This window comes from Hemitrygon akajei, chromosome 11, assembly GCF_048418815.1.
Source record: "Hemitrygon akajei chromosome 11, sHemAka1.3, whole genome shotgun sequence".
Lineage (NCBI taxonomy): Eukaryota > Metazoa > Chordata > Chondrichthyes > Myliobatiformes > Dasyatidae > Hemitrygon > Hemitrygon akajei.
In genome coordinates, this window is record NC_133134.1 from 22,434,422 (window position 1) to 22,453,299 (window position 18,878).

At 37.5% G+C, this 18,878-nt stretch overlaps 1 protein-coding gene across 5 annotated transcripts; it reads left to right on the top strand.

Annotated features, from left to right (window-relative positions):
- Positions 1-367: 367 nt before the first annotated feature.
- Positions 368-18,005, top strand: wdr24 (WD repeat domain 24). Of its 5 annotated transcripts, none has more exons than XM_073060384.1 (10): positions 368-402; positions 3,560-4,386; positions 5,451-5,628; positions 8,250-8,919; positions 9,869-9,981; positions 10,299-10,408; positions 11,473-11,577; positions 12,078-12,415; positions 14,080-14,264; positions 16,068-18,005. In XM_073060384.1, exons 2-10 carry the CDS (start codon positions 3,906-3,908, stop codon positions 16,234-16,236), a joined length of 2,349 nt encoding a protein of 782 aa, XP_072916485.1. In that variant the 5' UTR covers positions 368-402; positions 3,560-3,905; the 3' UTR covers positions 16,237-18,005. The 5 variants fall into 5 exon arrangements, with proteins under 5 accessions (XP_072916485.1, XP_072916488.1, XP_072916489.1 ...); XM_073060387.1 differs by having other exon boundaries at positions 12,081-12,415; XM_073060388.1 differs by having other exon boundaries at positions 12,312-12,415.
- Positions 18,006-18,878: the final 873 nt, after the last annotated feature.

The following is an 18,878-nucleotide window of genomic DNA, read 5'->3' on the forward strand; positions in this document are numbered from 1 at the left end:
GCTGTTCACGGACTCTCGGCCTTTGCATGCACTCCTTCCACACCGTATGGCACACCCTCGGGCCGGCACAACTCGCCGTTACCATGGCTACAAAGCGCAGGTCCCGGCAGCCTCTAGCAGTCGGACATTTGAAATTGGCGCTCCCGGATAAGGCGCTGAGGTTGGTGGGAATTATAGTCTCTACTATTTGGAGTAACCCTGAGAGCCTTTTGTAAAGCGCAAAGTGGGGCATTTCTGTGCACTCGGGTTCGACTTCAACCGGATAAGCTACAGCCACTAAGGGAAAGCTTCAGTGAAAGCCGCGGTGTAAGAGGAACGAAAATCTCCGATGTCCAGGCGGAACGATGTCGGCAGGCGGAAACTATAGCGCGACGGTTTCCGGTGTATGGCAGCGAGGAGAAGGTGAGTCTACGTGTGTAGTGAAGGAAGGGGGGTAATGTTTGTTGTTACAGCTGGATGGAATTCTTGTTTGGGTTTCTCAGCTCACCCAGAGCCCAAGAGATAGCTGACAGGGTCACAGGCTTTCGAGGGGATGCCTCAATGAAAATGGGCATGGTGAGATTATATAACCTACAGAATAAAGTTCGAAGCCGGCTTCATGTTCTGTTTTGGTGACCGAGGGTATTTATTTTCCGTTATGCTGGGGACGGGGCAGCCCCTTGGGGATGGAAGTTACAGCTGTGCTACACGTGACCAGGCCACAGCTGCTGTGACCATCTTTTGTCTAAAAGACGCTCACTCCCATTTGCTGACCGGTGCAAACTTGAGTTCTTAATATTTTTCATTTATTTGCTCATGAGAATTGATCATGTTCTTGAAGATTGGCAATTAAGCTAAGGAAGCAATTGAGTTAAGTATCACTGCATTGCAATAGCTTCAGTAAGCAGTCTTATTAAATTCTAGATTTACTTTATCTATCTTAGCATTCGCAAAACAGCAGCTTAACTATTATGTTGTATATTAGGCTTTAAGACAAAAGTTGCTTTACAGTTTTACTTGAGACAATTAAATAAAAACAGATAACTTCTAAATTCAATCCCAAGTTTCAAAATGTAATGATGTTGTTTTCACTGTCCCTTTCTTCTTATCCCTCCTCTCCCCACACACCCACTCCAACTCATCATTTCAGTCTTTATTTTCAAACAAGAGAAAATCTGCAGATGCTGGAAATCCAAGCAACACACGCAAAATGCTGGAGGAACTTCCTTAGATGCTGCCTGGCCTGCTGGGTTCCTCCAGCATTTTGTGTGTATTTCCAGTATTTATTTTGTTGGGATTTTTATTTTTACCTCAAAAATTAACTTTGGAGTTACTTGAATCACAACATGGGCAATTTTAAATTTGATTTTGTATGAAGCTTAATGTCACAATTGGTTCACTGAACATTCTTCATCTCTTTTCAGCTATCACTTTTGGAATGAAAAATTAAATCTCTACTTGGGAATGCAGACATAGTTTGTTGTCTTAACATTTTTAAATATATGAACACAATGTCCCATTTATCATATGCTGAACTCATTAATACAAGAGTTATGCAATTATTTATGACATGACCTCAGTCCCATGGGAGGAAATGTGAACTGCAGATAACACAAGGCATGTTTGTTCCCAGATGCATTTTTCCTGGATAGGAATTTACAGTTGCATAATTGTGAATGATCAGATTTTGTAGGAAAGCCAATATCATCAGATTTGACAAGGCTACGGATTGGGTATTTAATAGCTTTGAAATTTATCTTGGGAGGATGAAAGAGCCATTTCCAGCAGTTTGAACTGCCAGTTAGTAACTGTTGTTTGGAAAATTAAAATCCGGCAGATGCTTGTAATCTACAGTTTAAAAAAATAGGAAATGCTCATCAGGTAAAACAGCATATGTGGAATTAGAAACTGGGTTAACATTTTGGCTCAAAGATCTTAAGCTCTGGAAGAACTGAAAGCAATGATTTGTTTCTCTAGTTATTTGATCTGAGTGTTTACCGGGTTTTTGTGTTTTATAATAGATGTTTGGATGCTGCACAAAATTGAACAAATGATATCAATTTAATATCTGTGAAGTACAAGTGGTACAGCATATTGCTACTTCTAATGGGAAATGGATTATGTGTGGATTGATGGTAGCACTGATGGTCAGACTAGGTTTGGCTTTGATTCTATTCGGCTGATGTTAAGTGTTTCCCATTTTGGCAGATTTTACTGCATTTTCATCAAATGTATGGTCAGTACATGTTGCAGTATGATGTTTTGAAATCCAGTCTACTCTCTGCATCTGTCAGAATAAGCTTTATATGCCATAACAATTGATCTTTGCAGAATGGTTCCAAAGTGCAAGGTCACCACTTGGCCGCTCAAGCGTTAACCAACTCTATGTAAGAGCAATCCAGTCATCCCACTCTATCCTCCCCCTACAGTTCTGTAAACTCTTTCCCCTGGATAAATATATATTGGATACTTACCCAGCTTCAAACCATAATTACTTTGTTTAACAACAATCACATTACCTTCGGCTCTTTTGTTGAACATATTCATTCTCTACCCCTGTATTGTGACGCCTCATTATTCTACTTGAAGTCTATTGTATTCCTTTTCAGATTACACTATGCTCTTTTTTTATTGTCACCTACAGATTTGGAATTTATTTTCTTCACACAACTTTTAAGGCATTAATGTGTTGACCTATGGAGGTCTCCAATAAATACTTAGCTCAAATTTGACAAACAACATTTCACAGCCACTGTTTCCTATTTCAAAGCCAATATTCAATCAAAACTGCTACAGCGCCTTTTATTTTGTAGTTTTTGCTCTTGGTGATTGGTCTTTCATGTGATGCCTTTTGGAAATTCATACACGTTGCATCAACTGTGCTTCCCTCCTTGACCTTGTTATCTGTAAAAACATCTTATCAATTTAGTAATGATTTACTTTTAACAAATCTATGCTATCTTTCTTCAATCAAACCACAGATATTCAGGTGTTTATGAAAGTTATCCCTGATTGTTTCTAGAACTTGCCTTCCCGCTGAGTTTAAGCTTGTTGGTTTGTAATTACAATATTAATCTGTACATCTGTTTTTGAAGAAGGGTATAACATTTGCTGTTTTCCAATCCTCAGGTACTACCTCTGAACCTATGGACGTTTGAGAAAAAGTGGTCAGAGTTTTGTAGTTCCTTTCAGGTGGCTTTTCCCGGATTTGCTCTTTATTAGTTTTTATCCACCTGGAGTTTCAATGTCATAGACTTTTAGGAGGTTCCTTCAGCATTAAGTACGTCAGCCATGCCCTATGTCATCTTAAGTAAATTTATTTTATTTTGATCAGTTCAATTTCTCTTTCTGCAGCTCTCTTCTAATCTGTATGTCTATAGAATATTTTTGGATTCCTTTATATCCAGTCGTATTGTGAAAAAAATGTATAAAGTTTTTCTTTTAACGTTTCCTTTATCTTTTGCTGTTTGAAATTCAGTGGAGCCATGTGATTATTTATTGAACAAACTCTCTATCTTCCCATCAAACAAAGGTGATGTGGCCAAAGTACTGAATTATTTTTCTTGTTCTTTGCTTTCAGGTTTTTAACAGAGATCATTGCAGATTTGGCTCTGTCAGCACTGAATTCTATACTGGAATTGATTATCATCTCCCTACTTATGCAATGCTCTTTTGAGCAAGGGTTGCTGCTTAAAGTGTCTTGAATGTGATGTTTGAAATTCAAGATGCCCCTCAACATGGAAATAATACTGGTTTCACATTTTTCAAAAGCTATCAGTATCTGTATAGTTGTACAATATTACCATATGAACTAACTTATTGATAAGGACTGACCACTGCGTAATCATATTATCTTGATTAGTTCGGCAAGGCTGAAGGAATTGATAATTGCAGCTGCTACAATACCAGAACTACTTGGTTTTTCCATGGACAAAATGGCAAGAGTGACCACTGCCCTGAGTGGCACAGCCTTCACGGGGCGAACAATGTTCTGCCATCTTGATGCACCTGCAAATGCTATTAGTGTTTGTAGAGATGCTGCCCAGGTGGTGGTGGCTGGCCGCAACATTTTCAAAATCTATTCCCTCGAGGAGGAACAATTTGTGGAGAAGGCCAATCTTCGAGTTGGGCGCAAGCTCTCTCTGAACTTCAGTTGTGCGGATGTGGTGTGGCATCAGATAGATGAGAGCTTGCTGGCGACAGCTGCCACAAATGGAGCTGTGGTCACGTGGAATCTGGGCAAGCAATCTCGCAACAAACAAGACCAACTTTTCAATGAGCACAAACGCACAGTTAACAAGGTGTGCTTCCATCCCAATGAGGTCCACATGCTGTTGAGTGGCTCCCAAGATGGCTACATGAAGTGCTTCGATCTCAGGAAAAGGGAATCCGTGAGCACTTTCTCTGGTAAAGAATATATTCTAATGAAGTCGATGGAACTAGATCATTTGCTGATTTATTTTTTAATCTATTTTATAAGCACTAACATTTTTAAAATATAATTTATTATGTTTCATTATTTTTGTAAGTTAACTTTCCTTGTCTTTAAATGAGCTGTAGATGGAATAGCAGAAAAAAATGCCTTTCATGCCCTTATTGACCCAAAATGCTGTAGAGGTAATGCTTCCGAACTGCAGTCATTCATTTGTTTGTTTATATATAGGAATTGTGATTTTTAAAAAAAACTAAAGTACTGACCATGCTATTTATATTAGCATTAATGAATTGGTAATACTGTGGTGCTTATATCTAGCCAAGTGATTGGATTGAATCTCGGCTCTTAAATGAGACAGTGCTTCAAGGCTTCTGGCACTTATTGCTACTTCCATTTTGTCAAACATGTTGTTCAAGGAGATTCATACTTAACAGATTGTTTGCAGAAGATCTGATCTAGTTCTTTATCACACTCCAGTAAAGGATCAGTCTCCTTTCCACCTTTTGTAGAGAAGGACCACAATAATTATGAAATAATATGGTTTTAGTGAAATAAGACTGATTTTAAAACTGTGTTAAAATTGTACAAAATGGTGCTAAATTCCAGTCGTGTGCATATCTTGACCCATGAATCATTTTTGGTCTTTTTCTTTTTAAGTACAAAACCAAATTTATCAAACTGGCTTGTTTTTGTCATATTAAAGTGAGTATAACTTAACAAATATAACTTCCTTTAGGGAAAATAGCTTCAAAATTTGAAGGGAAAATCATTCAGATATCTATAGTTCACCCATGCATCTAACAGTAGACAATCTTGCTTGCTTTACTCTCTAGTCTGTGATTCTTCTGAAATCTAGAACTGCTGCTAATTTTGCATGATGGATGACATTCCATGAAACATGGATTTTTATGTACTTTGGTCGTTGACTTGGCTCAAAGTCATTGGCTTTAAATATATGTATTCTGCCATGTATTATTGGATGTTAATGTTGAGCCTATTCTGCTGACTTTGAGAATGGAACTTTTATCTTTTCTAGGTCAGTCGGAAAGTGTCCGTGATGTCCAGTTCAGTGTCAGAGACTATTTCACATTTGCTGCTTCGTTTGAAAATGGCAACGTTCAGCTCTGGGACATAAGGCGACCGGATAGATATGAGCGCATGTTTACAGCACATAATGGGCCTGTTTTTTGCTGTGATTGGCACCCAGATGATAAGTGAGTAGAGTGCTACTTGAAATGATTGGTGTTTGTGTTTAGAATCTTATTAAGACATACTTGTTGAAAGTCTTGATGCAAATTGCTGCTTTTCTGAGTTTCCTTTTGCATTCATTGTTGAACTTTAACAAAACCAATCTTTCTGAAGTTGAAGGATGACTGTAGAATATCTACAAATCTCCTATTCAACATCATTCAAATTTCCAACAAGTAAACCTTGTTAAATGTCTCCCTATCTTTATTGTAACTGGGCTGAATAATTCCTATGAAACTATTTTAAGCTTCTTACATTTTCTCTCATAGCACTTTAAAATTTCTCTCCATTTGTCTCTTGCTTCTTCTTAATTTTGTGCAATGATGTGTAAGAGGCAGCTAGATCTGGCTCTTGGCGGAGCTGCAGTATTGAAGAGGCTTACTAATGGGTGCCCAGATGGTTTTTGTACTTTACTCTTTATTTTTCTAATTGGAAGTTGCCCAATCTGGATTCCCCTCCTATCAATTCAAAGGTTTACAATCAGAAGTCAACAAATGGAGAACCGCAGGAGGTGGAAAGATTCATTGATATCTTCTGTACTTGGGATGTTTTAAAGAAAAACAAGTAGTCTAATTTGAGATGAGGGTTTTCCTGTTGTGAGCAGCTAAAGAAGTTGGGTCAGTGTTCCTTCACATGTACAAAAGTGATGGGTCATCATATTGAAACATTACCAAACATCTGACATCCCTGCACTTCCCAAATTCTGATTTACCCCATTTCCATTCTCGTTGGTTTGTCATTAGTGGCTGTGCTTTAACTGATTTGGGTTTAACCTCTAAAATTCTCCACCTAAGCTTTGGCATCTCAGTTCAGATGATCTCTTTTAACTTATTTCTTTAACCTTGCCCTTTTAACCAACCTTACTATTATCGCATGGTTTGGTGTTAACTTTTGTTTGATAAACTTTTGTACATGATGTAACATTTTGTTATACTGAGGATGCTTTTCTGAAATGCAACAACCGCTTCTATTAATATAGCACCCTTAATGTAACAATATGTCCCAGGCACTTAAAGGAAAAATAATTTGTTTAATGATAAATTATGCCCCCTTGTATCAGTTTTTTTGCTAAACAAATAGCTAATATGAGGGGGCGAGGGTGCATAATTTTAAGGTAAATGGAGGAAAGTATGTCAGAGGTAAGCTGCTTTTTTTTTAAGTGTGTGGAATGCCCTGCCAGGGGTGGTGCAGGCACATTTGGGGTATTTTAGAGACTCTTAAATGGGCATGTGAATGAAAGAAAAATGGAGGAGGGAAGGGTTAGATTGATTTTAGAGTAGGTTATAAGGTCAGCATACAATCATGGGCCAAGGGGCCTAAACTGTGCTGTACTGTTTTAACTTACGTGTTTTTTGTTTTTAAAACCTGGGACCTGGTTGTGTGATATGGATGTTTCTAAGGACTGTCTTAAGGGAATTTTTGGTCATTTGACAACTGTAGGCATGACTACCAAAAGAATTAAATTTGGGATCGATCAAGAGAACCAGAATTATAAGAAGGTTGATGGTAGCAGATACTAGGCTGGAGTTAAGAAATGAGAGAGCGTAAAGAATAACTATTTGTGGATGTCAGAAGTGAAGTATTAAATGTGCCAAGAAGTCATTTCAAGTGATTCTCTGTGGATAAAGACAATTTAATGAGGTGAATGTAGTCCTTTCCAACTACATGATGGTGAGGAAGCACTGGTGATGTGCTTGAGCTGCTGACACATTGAGAAGGTTAAGGTCAGATAGATTATCTTTTTCACAAATAGATATTGTTTCATTAATGACTTGGATGAGACCAGTTCCAATACTGTGGTAGGGAAAGTATAATTGAAATGCCTTAAACAAAAAATGACCATGATCTTTGGAGGGCTAGTGTACATTTAAGTTCTTGGAGATGGACAGAAGTTTGGAAAAGGGGAAAGATGCATTCTTAACAGTATAGAGGATTATTTTGAGAAAAGAGATAACAAATTTGAAGAAGAGAACTGTATCTAAGGGGAAAATTGCTTAAGAATGTTAGCAAATATTGAAGCCAGGAAGGACAATTATATGGTTAGCTGTATAATGGGAACAAGGCTGAGGAAGTAGTTCTCTTGAACAAAAATGAACTTGGATAGGGCATAAAGAAAAATAAGAAAAATATGTGATTTGGGACTAATCAGGGCACCTTTGGAATGTGGATGGGATGGGGATGCAGCAAAGGAAACTGAAGAGATGATCTATATCTTCAAAGGGCTTCTTGGTTTTGTAGAGTTTGACTAAATTGAAAAAAGAGGTGCTTCACTAATAGGAAAACTCTGCATTTAACCCAAACTCTGCTGGCTTCCCCAGTACACATGCCTTTAAAGTGATCCTGTAACATCTACCAGATGTACGAGTATTGCAGTGTTTCAACATTAAACTGTACAATGCATATCCCATTTTAATTTTTTTTGTGGGGTTAAACAAGCTGTAGACAAGTCTTAACAATCGCCATAAGTAAATAATAAAATGCAGTTATTTCCAGACTGGGAAATGGCAATAAATGTTGGCTTTGCCAGTGACACAATGTCCTATAAATTTACTTAAAAAATATATATATTTTAATGTTCTTTTTGCAGAGGATGGTTAGCTACAGGAGGACGGGATAAAATGGTGAAAGTGTGGGACATGACTACAAACAGGGCCAAGGAGATCTACTGTGTGCAGACTATCGCATCAGTTGCTCGTGTGAAATGGCGACCAGAAATGAAGTACCATCTAGCAACCTGCTCCATGATGGTAGATCACAACATCTACGTTTGGGACATTCGCCGCCCGTACATTCCATTTGCAATGTTTGAAGAGCACAAGGATGTTACTACAGGAATTATGTGGCGTCATAATCATGACCCTTACTACTTACTTTCTGGATCAAAAGACAGTACACTGTACCAGCACATGTTCAAAGATGCCAGCCGGCCTGTTGATCGTGCTAATCCAGAGGGATTGTGCTATGGGTTATTTGGAGATCTGGCTTTTGCAGGGAAAGACAGCATGTTCACTACTGATTCAAATCGGAAAACCTATAGTGGTGATAGGCGATATCCCATTTTTTTCTTCAAGAAGCCTGATTTATCGGAGCAATTCGCAAATGTATCCAGTGCTCTTAATGTGTTTGAAACTGAACAGGGCAGCAGCCCCATGTACTGGTTTGTCAACATGGCACAGCAGTATCTTCTAACTGGCCGCTCACTGGCTGAGCTCTGCGATCATAATGCAAAAATTGCTAAAGAATGCTATCGTTATCAGGTACTGTTTACTTGGATCAAAGGTGGATATGTCTCTTCCCTGTTAATGTTTCTTGAGGTGGAATTACCACAGGGCTTCTTCTGTTCCTGCATTGTATCTACAGAAACAGAGACGAAGTGGTATAAACCTCCTGGAAAGCACATGTTACACTTGAGGCAAGAGTGAGGGCAGCCATGAATTACACACAAGCAATGAACTCATGGGAGCTTTTAGTGGGGTTACTGCTGACAACAAATAACAGCAACCCAGAGTGAATTGGATTGTGAGAATGTTTGATTGAGTTAAGTGTGTTATAAATGATACATAGACTCTACAGTTTGCTGAAAATTGAAGGTCCCTGACTCCAGGTATGACTGAAATCTCAAGCATTGACACCATTTCAAAAGAAAATATATATCTTAATGTAATGATACAGAGTGGAATAGGCCCTTCCAGCCCTTCGAGCTGTGCTACCCACTAACCTCCAACAAACGCAATTTGACCCATGGGACTATTTCAATACAAATGTAAAGCATCTTCTTGTTCTTCCCCACATCAATCCCCCAACAGCTGGTACTTTGTAAGTAGTAAATAACGGAGCCATGAAAAGTAGGCTTGCATTTACTTAGTGCCTTCCACATTCCTTCCAAGGTATTCCCAAGCACTATCTTAAAGTATTCTCTTACTGTGTCGGAGATAGAATCCTATGAATGGGATCTAAGTTATTTTATCAAGTCATCTTAAAATCTGGGTTAAAAAATTCAAATTAATGTTAGTAAATTTGTGGATACTTTTCCCCCCATTTATTTTGGTCTGATTTTTAAAAAATTCATGATGACTGTAAACACTCTTTTGAGTACCATGAGAACAGATTGTTGAAGTGAAATAAATCTGTCATTTCATGGTCAGGTCTTGCCCACCATTGCCAATCAGTTACTTTGGAAATTTAATTTTCGCCTCCTCTGTCTAGGTGGCCCAGACGTGGACGATGCTAAGGATTGTGTATTCCAATCCAGGTGCCATTTCGTCTGTAAATTTGAATCAGAGTATTGGCAAGAGTGGAGGATTACCTCTGATTAACAGGTGGGAAGAGTAGAGCCAATGTAGTTGTTTGGGGGGTGGGAGTGGGAATAATGCTTTTAATGTGTAGTTCTTTAAGATCAAAATTATGGACAGCAAGGTTGGCCTCATTTCATAATTAGTTGGTCCTATTTAGTCCAATATTGAATGTATAAATATTTTGCTGTAACTATGACTTTTTGTTTTAATGGATTATATTCTAATTCAAGATCCTCATGTCGATTTAACTCTTAGCTGCTGAATTTTCAGATCAGTCTTGTTTTTTCCTACTCTAATATATTGAATAATCTCATAGATTCATGTTTTATTTCCCTCCACAGTTTTAAGGAGATCTCTGCACCCCTTGGCAATGAAACCAGAGGAAAGTCTGAAAATCGACAGGAGGTTAATCACATCGATTCCTCAAACCCATTGATTTCTGCAAATGAAGGTATGTGCAATTAGATTCCAGTTAATCCAATTACTTGTTACTAGGGCATTATAACATGTATTACTTGGATCTATTCACGCTGTAGGTTTGGTATAATAATCATACAAGTCAGAAGTATGAGTAGGTCACTTGATCCATCAAACGTGCCCTCTGCAATTCCATATGAAACGGGCTAATCTAGCCAGGCCACAATTTGTTTCTGTTCCAGATCCTCATAGCCCTCAATTTTCCAAACTTTCAAACATTTACCTCTCCATTGTTTAAGTACCTAACTCTGGCATAAAGAATTCCAGAAATGCATTGCCCTTCGTGAAATTAAATTTCTGCACGTCTCAATTTTATTCGATGGTCCCTTATCTTGAAACCATGCTTTGTCATTCTAGACTTTCCTACCAGTTAAACATTCTCTACATCTCTTCTGTCAGGCTCTCTTATTTTCTATGTTTCAAAAAGTTCATCTCAGATGCTTCTAAATCCTAAAGAATATAGATCCAGTTTAATAGGATAATCCTCTCATCACAGAATTAGCCTGATGAATTTCGTATGGTCTGGTTCCAGTGTTACTATCTCCTTTCTCTGGTAAAGGGACCACAACTGTACACAGTACCTTGGATATGGCTTTACCAACCCTCTAAACTGTCCTATTTTTAAATTGCAATATGCTACTTGCTGCTACTGCTGACTAACTTTTTATGATTCGACAGTTTTATCAAATGTGATTTCCCTTTCATAAATCGGTGTTGCCCGGCCAGTTATGGTAAATTGTCCTGTGATTAGGCTTGGCTTAAATCAGGAGATTGTTGGACAGCACAGCTCGAAGGGCCTATTCTGTGCTGTATATCAATAAATAAATGTGAAAAGGAAGCTTCTCTCCAGCTGCTACTCTTCATAATTTGGTACTGATATTACTGCTATAACTCTGGACAATCATGATGCTCAGTTTGATTTCTCTGCTGCTGGTTATGATTTCTGTTAGTGATGGATTAAATACTTTCTATGAGCAAAGATTCTTTTACCATTTTGGTATATAATCCAATTGAGATATTCCTTCTGCTATGCCACAGAAAATGAGGAAACGGAAGGTAGTGATGTGCCGGCAGATTACCTGTTTGGAGATGTGGAAGGAGATGAAGATGACCTTTATATGGTCGATCATGAAAATGCTCCCGGTGAGTCATTCTTCACAAAAATTGTCAAGCAGAGTTGCCATTGTTTCGTGTTAATTTGTCAGTCAGAAGAGATCTCTTGGTGTAAATAAAAGATCTGCCAATAAGCAACTATTATTTATAAATAGTTGTTATATTGATTTCCTGATAGCTCTAACATTTTCTTTAATAAGTGGCAATTACAATGATGTGTTTAACAAGTTGGTTGATGCTGAAGAATAGATGGAACAACCAATGGTTATACCAAGAGATGTTATCCTACAAGCAAGTCTGTGTGGCTGATTTTTTTTTTTTAGCAGTTTAGCCAGTGCAATTATAGCAGTTTGTCTTAGTAACATTGGACTTGTGTATATTACAACTTTGAAGTACTCTCCGGTCCCATCTTGTAATTATTGATAAGTTTAAATTACTATCCATATATAAAAGTGCTATTCTTTAATAAGATCTTGGTTGTTTTTAACAGCAAAGCCAAAATTTCCTTACATGCTGTCTTTATCTGTCAGCAGAGGAACATGAATATATTTTGCCTCAGGAAGCATTCCTACTGCGTCATGAAATTATAGATAACCATCCTGTTCCAGACCCACTTCAGGATAAAGTGGAATCTCCACACGTCAGTGGAAATGAAGCAGAGACTGTGTGCCTGAGTCCAATTGAATCCTTTTCCCTTATGTCAATCTCACAGCCACTTTATGATGCGTATCTACCTGCTGATTACTTTAATTCCCTTGTTAAAGATATGCTGCATTACTATGCAGAAGAGGGAGATGTGCAGATGGCTGTATCAGTCCTCATTGTACTTGGTGACCGTATAAGGAAAGAAATTGATGAGCAGACTCAGGTAAGATTTAGTTGCAGAATGTGGGGAGAAAGTTCCCTTTAAAAATGGGCAGGGTTTGTGAGCAAAATTATGACAGCCATGAGATTCTGTTTCACTTTATGTAGTATTGAAAACTTGATTTGTGTTGTTTCTTTCTTTGCAAATTGATTCACTTCAACAAAACTACCTCTATCGTGCACCAAGCTGTCCTAATTTTACTATGAAATACCAGCTCATGGTGCTCTATATGAAATTCAAGTCTTTATGAAGAAAATCAAAATTTACAATAGCTTTAAATAGTTCAGTTCTTTGCTGTCTTCATCCACATTATCATCTATAAAATTTGATGCCGCTTTATTTGTACTGTTTTCCAGCTGATAGTGAAAACTAAAATTTTGTTAATGCTTGAATATCAGGTTGTCTGTGTTAATGGTTAACTATATTAGATTAGTTTTTAAACCACTTAACCTTTATATTGTGTGGTATTGCTAGAGTTGTTATTACAAGATATTCAGTAACCTGGAATTGTGTGTTATAAGCCATGTTTCTGTTGAACATAATTCATGCCAGCATTAATGTGGAGGATGTTAATGAATTAGAAATAACACATCTGCCTTGCACTGTTCATTTCAGTAACTCGTACATTGTACCAGTCTCCCCAACTGGTTTGTTCTTGCAATGTGCTACACTTGATTTGTCACCCTATTCAATATTACACCATATCAACCTCTAGGTTTTTCTGGTTTTAATCCTACATGTGCATACTAGCTCTTTCCCGCTCCTCTGTATACCAGCAGTTTAGTAGAGGATAATGTGCTTGTCCGAGTCCTTTAAATAATAACTTGTTAGAGCACTAATAATGTTGACATGCTTTGGGTATAATTTTGACCTCCTCCAATCGAGTTTTTCTGTCCTTTAGAACCTGGGCCATCTGCTATACTCCTGTCTCTTTACCACTCCTAATGTTCCATTCAATCAAGAGGCAAAGCAGATTATCCTCATCTTTCCTTTTATATGCTCACTCCTCACTACTGTCATTTGGATCTACTGCAGTTACTTCTATTACAGACTTGTTTACCAATTTATATCAGTAGCTGAAAGAAGGGATGTGAATACTATGTTGCTAAAAGCCCTAACTCGGTCTTTAGCTTTGAGTCAGTTGAGCTTCCCAAATAGAAGGCTTTATCAGAGGGTGTACAATTTTCAAACCTTGTCACTTTCATCATTTACTTTTCCCTCGCTTATTCACACCTGTCTTGAGGCTTAACTATAGCTTCGGAGCATGAATAATCTCAAAATTTGCTTGTTCTATCCAAGTGTTACCATTCTGCTTCCGCCTCCGCTGGATTTGATCTACAACATGCTGGCTTCAAGATTTTTGCTTCAAGTGAGACAACTCATCATCTTTCTGTTGACAGCATCAGCTCTGACATTTTTTGTTCATTTTTCTTTCTCATGCACCATCACTTGTCTATTGACAGATTACAGCCTCATTGACCCCATGTAGCTCTTTCCCTTCACTCTCTCCTCAGTTTTTGTTCCATATTGTTGGTTCTTTCCAAGTTATTATTGTTTATTATCTGCTCGTTTGAGTCTGAACTACTTTATGTAAAATGCATTAACTAAACTGCTCTGATAAAACTGACCATAGCACTGTATGTTTAGATTTTATTGTTTATTTCCAGGAACACTGGTACACATCATACATTGATCTGCTACAGCGCTTCAAACTATGGAACATCTCAAATGAGGTGATCAAGCTGAGTACATGCAGCTCCATCAATTGTCTAAACCAGGCGTCAACCACTCTTCATATCAACTGCACCAACTGCAAGCGACCAATGAGCAGCAAGGGCTGGATCTGTGATAGGTGGGCTATGTCTAATCACTTGCTAACAGAGAAGCAGAACCTGAGTGTGCAACCTGCTGATAATACTAATCATTAAAGTGTGCTGGGGCAAGCTTACAATTTAATCACTACATAAACACACAAAATCCAAAGCATAAAATACTGGAGGAACTCAGCAGGTCAGACAGCATCAATGGAGATGAATATACACTCAATGTTTTGGGAAAAGTCTTGGTTCATAACATCAACTGTTTATTCCTCTTCATAGATGTTGCCTGACATTGACTTCCTGTCAAAGTTCATTACTGCATTTTTTTAATTAAAAAAATTCTTTGCCCAAAACTGACAAAAATATCTTTAGCACTAGAAGTTGAAGTTATTTTGCATTTTCATCAATTTTTGGTATAATACAAAGTTGTGAAGGCACTTTATAAATGCATGTGTATTTAACATATTCAAATCACCTAACATTAAGGCAACTTTTGAGTTTCACTGAGAAATCAGTCAAGATTTTTAAAACAGAAAATTAGTAATTTTGAGGAGATTTAGGATGGAAACATTAGAGCAAAAATGACAAATCAAGCCATGCCAACTTGGGAAGTGGTGGAAGTAGCAAGTTTTCCATTCCTAGAGACTTTTATAATTTGTTGTGATCATACAATCACTTGTTTATTTACATCTAATATAGTGAATTTCATGAGCATAAATACCATCTTTTAAAAAGAAAGATGAATGAAGCTGTAACTCCCCTTCCATTTTTGGTTGTTGGAAAAAGATGGTATTTAAAATGTAACTGGTCTTGAATCTATGTTGGCGCAGAACGACAACAATGGGCACTGCTTTCTCTACTAGATCTGAGGTGCATATATCACTGATAGTGCTGTAGCAAGCTGTTCTAGTGTAAGGACTAGTTACATCATCACATTCTTGATCTTGGTATCAGTCATGTCCTAATGCCTGAATAGGTAGATTATTCTATTATAATATTTATATTTTTTATCCTAAACAATATGACCATGAATTATGTGTGAAGGTTTACTGTTTGTAATAATTACAACAAATGCCTTTAGTGGTGCATCTCATGAATTGAGATATGATGCTATTGTTTTGTCCTGAGTGGAGATGATGTAGTACTTTTTATTTAATTATTGCCTTTCTCAAATTGGAGTCGGTGTTAGACCATAAGGCCTAGGAGCAGAATTAGGCTATTCAGCCCATCGAATTTGTTCCACCATCCAATCATGGCTGATTTTATTATCCCTGTCAGCCCCATTCTCCTGCCTTCTCCCCATAACCTTGATGTCCTTACTAATCAAGAACCTATCAACCTTTGCTTTAAATGTATCTATGACTTGCCTCCACAGCTGTCTATGGTAATGAATTCCGCAGATTCCCCACTGTCTGGATCAAGAAATGCCGCATCTTTATTCTAAAGGGACATTCTTCTATGTTGAGGCTGTGCCCACTGGTTCCACTATAAGAAACATTCTCTGCACAACCACTCTATCAAGGGCATTTGATATTTGATAAGGTTCTTTGAGATCCTCCTCCCCCCATTCTTCTAAACTCCAGTGAGTACAGGCTTGGAGTCATCTGATGCTCCTAAACCTTTCATTCCTGGAATCATTCTCCTATTATTATTGAAGAAAAATTTGCAGTAAACAGATTAGCCTTAATTGTCAATTATATTGTTTCCCAGAATGCCATCTGTCCCTTGCCATGTTTTTGATGGTACAAAGGGAAAATGTATCTGGATACTTTGAGCACAATATGCACTCAATAATATTGTAATAATCATTGTTATGTGTGCTCTCATTTTTTTAGATGCCACCAGTGTGCCAGCATGTGTGCTGTTTGCCATCAGGTTGTGAGAGGATTGTTTGTTTGGTGCCAAGGATGTAGCCATGGTGGACACTTGCAGCACATCATGAACTGGTTGAGGACTAGTCCATATTGCCCAGCTGGGTGCGGCCATCTGTGTGAATATACCTGAGAAGGCAGAGCTCAAAATCTCAACTCAACATTCAGCAAGCAACAGATGATTTTGTAATCTGTGGTTCTCAATAAATGGGACCACTGTTGAAAGTGTTTTAAATGTATATCACATTTTCCAAAAAAAAAGATAAAATGAGAATTAATTAATACATTCACTACAGAAAATAACAGCTAAGTTCCTAGCAGAAAATCTGAGGTTTTGTTATTTTCTTATTTTCTCTAGTTTTGTATGTTGAGGTGATATGGCCATGCACCTGTCACAAGGAGCTGCCGTGAATATACCTTAATCATAAGGCAGTAGTCACTAGCAAAAACAGGTAATTAATGGCAAAATGCACAGTTGGCTCACTTTCTCAATTAAGTAATGAATTATCTCCTACAGACTCCAAGTAGCAAGCTCTGCTATTATGATGCTAATGAAAGCAGCTGGTACAGATTGGAATGTAAGTGGGTGTTATGTCTGTTTAACATAGGACTAACCTCATGTCCAATTGGTTTGATATTTTTGAGCCTTGAATTTAATTACATGTATAGTGATCAGGCAGAACACAGATGAAATAGTTTCAGTCATATAATAAAGCCCATCAATGACATTTAAGTATTTTGCTTGACCTTATTTGGAGAGTCAACATTCACATCTTTAAAAAAAAATACAATTTTATTCCCAGTTAAAAAGGATGTTGACTACCTTTTGTGTAGTATTATAGTTTGTACACAAGCTACTATTAAGTCTAAGTGGATGTCAGGTTTTGGACTTTTTATTAAAGGGGTTTAGAATTGGGAAATTTAGGAACTCTCCAATTTAGCACTAGAGATAAATGTAGGCCATGGTGGATCATGTGATAAGCATCTGGCCATCCGGTATGTAGTTTTTCAAACAGTGTAAAATGTTTATTTTATTTACCAATATAGTGTGTATATTTTAAATATTCTGTATTTGCTCTGAACCTTGGGCAGAATGCTCATGTAGCATCATAAAAATCAGGCATGTAACATAGTTATAAAGCTCCTACCTACTGACAGTAAGTTTCAGGAATATATCATTCCCCATTGGTTGGAGTATCAACAGTGATTCAACATTTTATTTCAACCAAAGAGCTGATGATCTGAAGTGGAGCATTATAAATTCAACCCTATTGTGCCTACCCCCAAATGAGACAGTTGCAATACATCTCATTGCTGCCACATTTTAGAAAATGCAATAAAATTGGAATAGCCAGCCTGTGGTAGAACAAAGTGGAACTTAAAAGAACCAATTATGCAGCATGGCATTCAGTAAAAAGTACTTGCTCTTCTGTTCAATTGCATAGGCATCTATTTGATTGAGTGGCTTTCTTGAATATGAAAATTTCTTTATGAAGTTTTCTTGAATATATTCAATCAAATGTTATTGCGTCAGGTTACATTCTACATAAGTAGGGTCTTCTACTATGTTGGAATTGTAAAGAAATATTTAAGTTTTGCAATCCAGATAACTTGTATTTGTTATCTGGAGGAGTGTGATGCTGTAGAAGAGATTGAAGGTTCATTAAAAGGTGAAAATAGTCTTCCTTGTATTAAAACATTATCTCAAGACCAGAATATTTTGAAATCTATTTATATAAAGTTTTATTTTACATTCTGGATTCTGAATCCTTTCTAAAGTAACTGCTGTAAAAAACTGCATAAAGTACAGTAAATAAAAGTGCCAGTGGTCAATACGTGTTTATCTCCTACCTACAACAAATCTCTGGACAATTTCATATTAAAGTCTACCTCTGACCAAGGTTTTGATCATCTTGCTTCATTTTTGGTTTGCTTTTCCAATTTGAATTCCTGACTCCCCCCCCCCCCCCCCCCCAAGTCCCTTGAGTACATGGATGGGGAGGGGTACGGAGGGCTTATAGTCAACGTCAATGGGTCTAAAGATCTGTTTCTGTGCTGCACAGTGCTCTATGCCTGTTTTGCCTTTAGTGAGTTATGGATACAAATCTTTACACACCTGTAAGTTGTATTATTGGATTATGCAGAATAAGTACATTTGGAACTTCAACTGGGATTTTCATGTTCCAGTAGTGGCAGTATAGAATAAGGGCCATAGGGGGTGTAGGAGTGGTGAATTATGTATGTTATGATCCTGGTTGTGCAGTCACGTTACTGGATGATCATGTACTGCTCTTGGATATTCATATGCAGAATGTAATGGGTGACTGATTTGGTATCTTTATCAAAACATCTGTATGGTATTCTGCTCTTACTGGGTTTGGGCTGGTAAAGCCAATGGCAACAATCATGTTGGCCTCAATATTGTCAGTGCTAATTTACTATTTTATAAGCATACAGAGGATAACTTTAAGCCCCTACCAGTTGGGTCATACCATCTTTTCACAGCTACCTTCAGGAACTTAAGTGTTAAACTAGCTAATGAATACAATTCCTGTATCTTCATAATCTGCACTAGAAGAGGTAGCCATGGAAATACCTGATACATTGGTTGCCATTTACCAGTTGTAACTGCACTATTTAGAAAATGAAATGGGGAGCTACAGATTGAATTACCCAACTAACAGAGCCATGATAAAGGATGCAGTAACAGAGGATTTGGAAAAAAAGCAGTGTAATAAAACACCACCAACATGGATTTAGGAAAAGGAAATTGTG

Bases quoted from the DNA above. Each gene is read 5' to 3' on its own strand.
- wdr24 (XM_073060384.1), top strand. From the start codon at position 3,906: ATGGACAAAATGGCAAGAGTGACCACTGCCCTGAGTGGCACAGCCTTC. The intron at 8,920-9,868 runs GTACTGTTTACT...TCCTCTGTCTAG, and splicing joins AAGAATGCTATCGTTATCAG to GTGGCCCAGACGTGGACGAT. The intron at 9,982-10,298 runs GTGGGAAGAGTA...TTCCCTCCACAG, and splicing joins GGATTACCTCTGATTAACAG to TTTTAAGGAGATCTCTGCAC.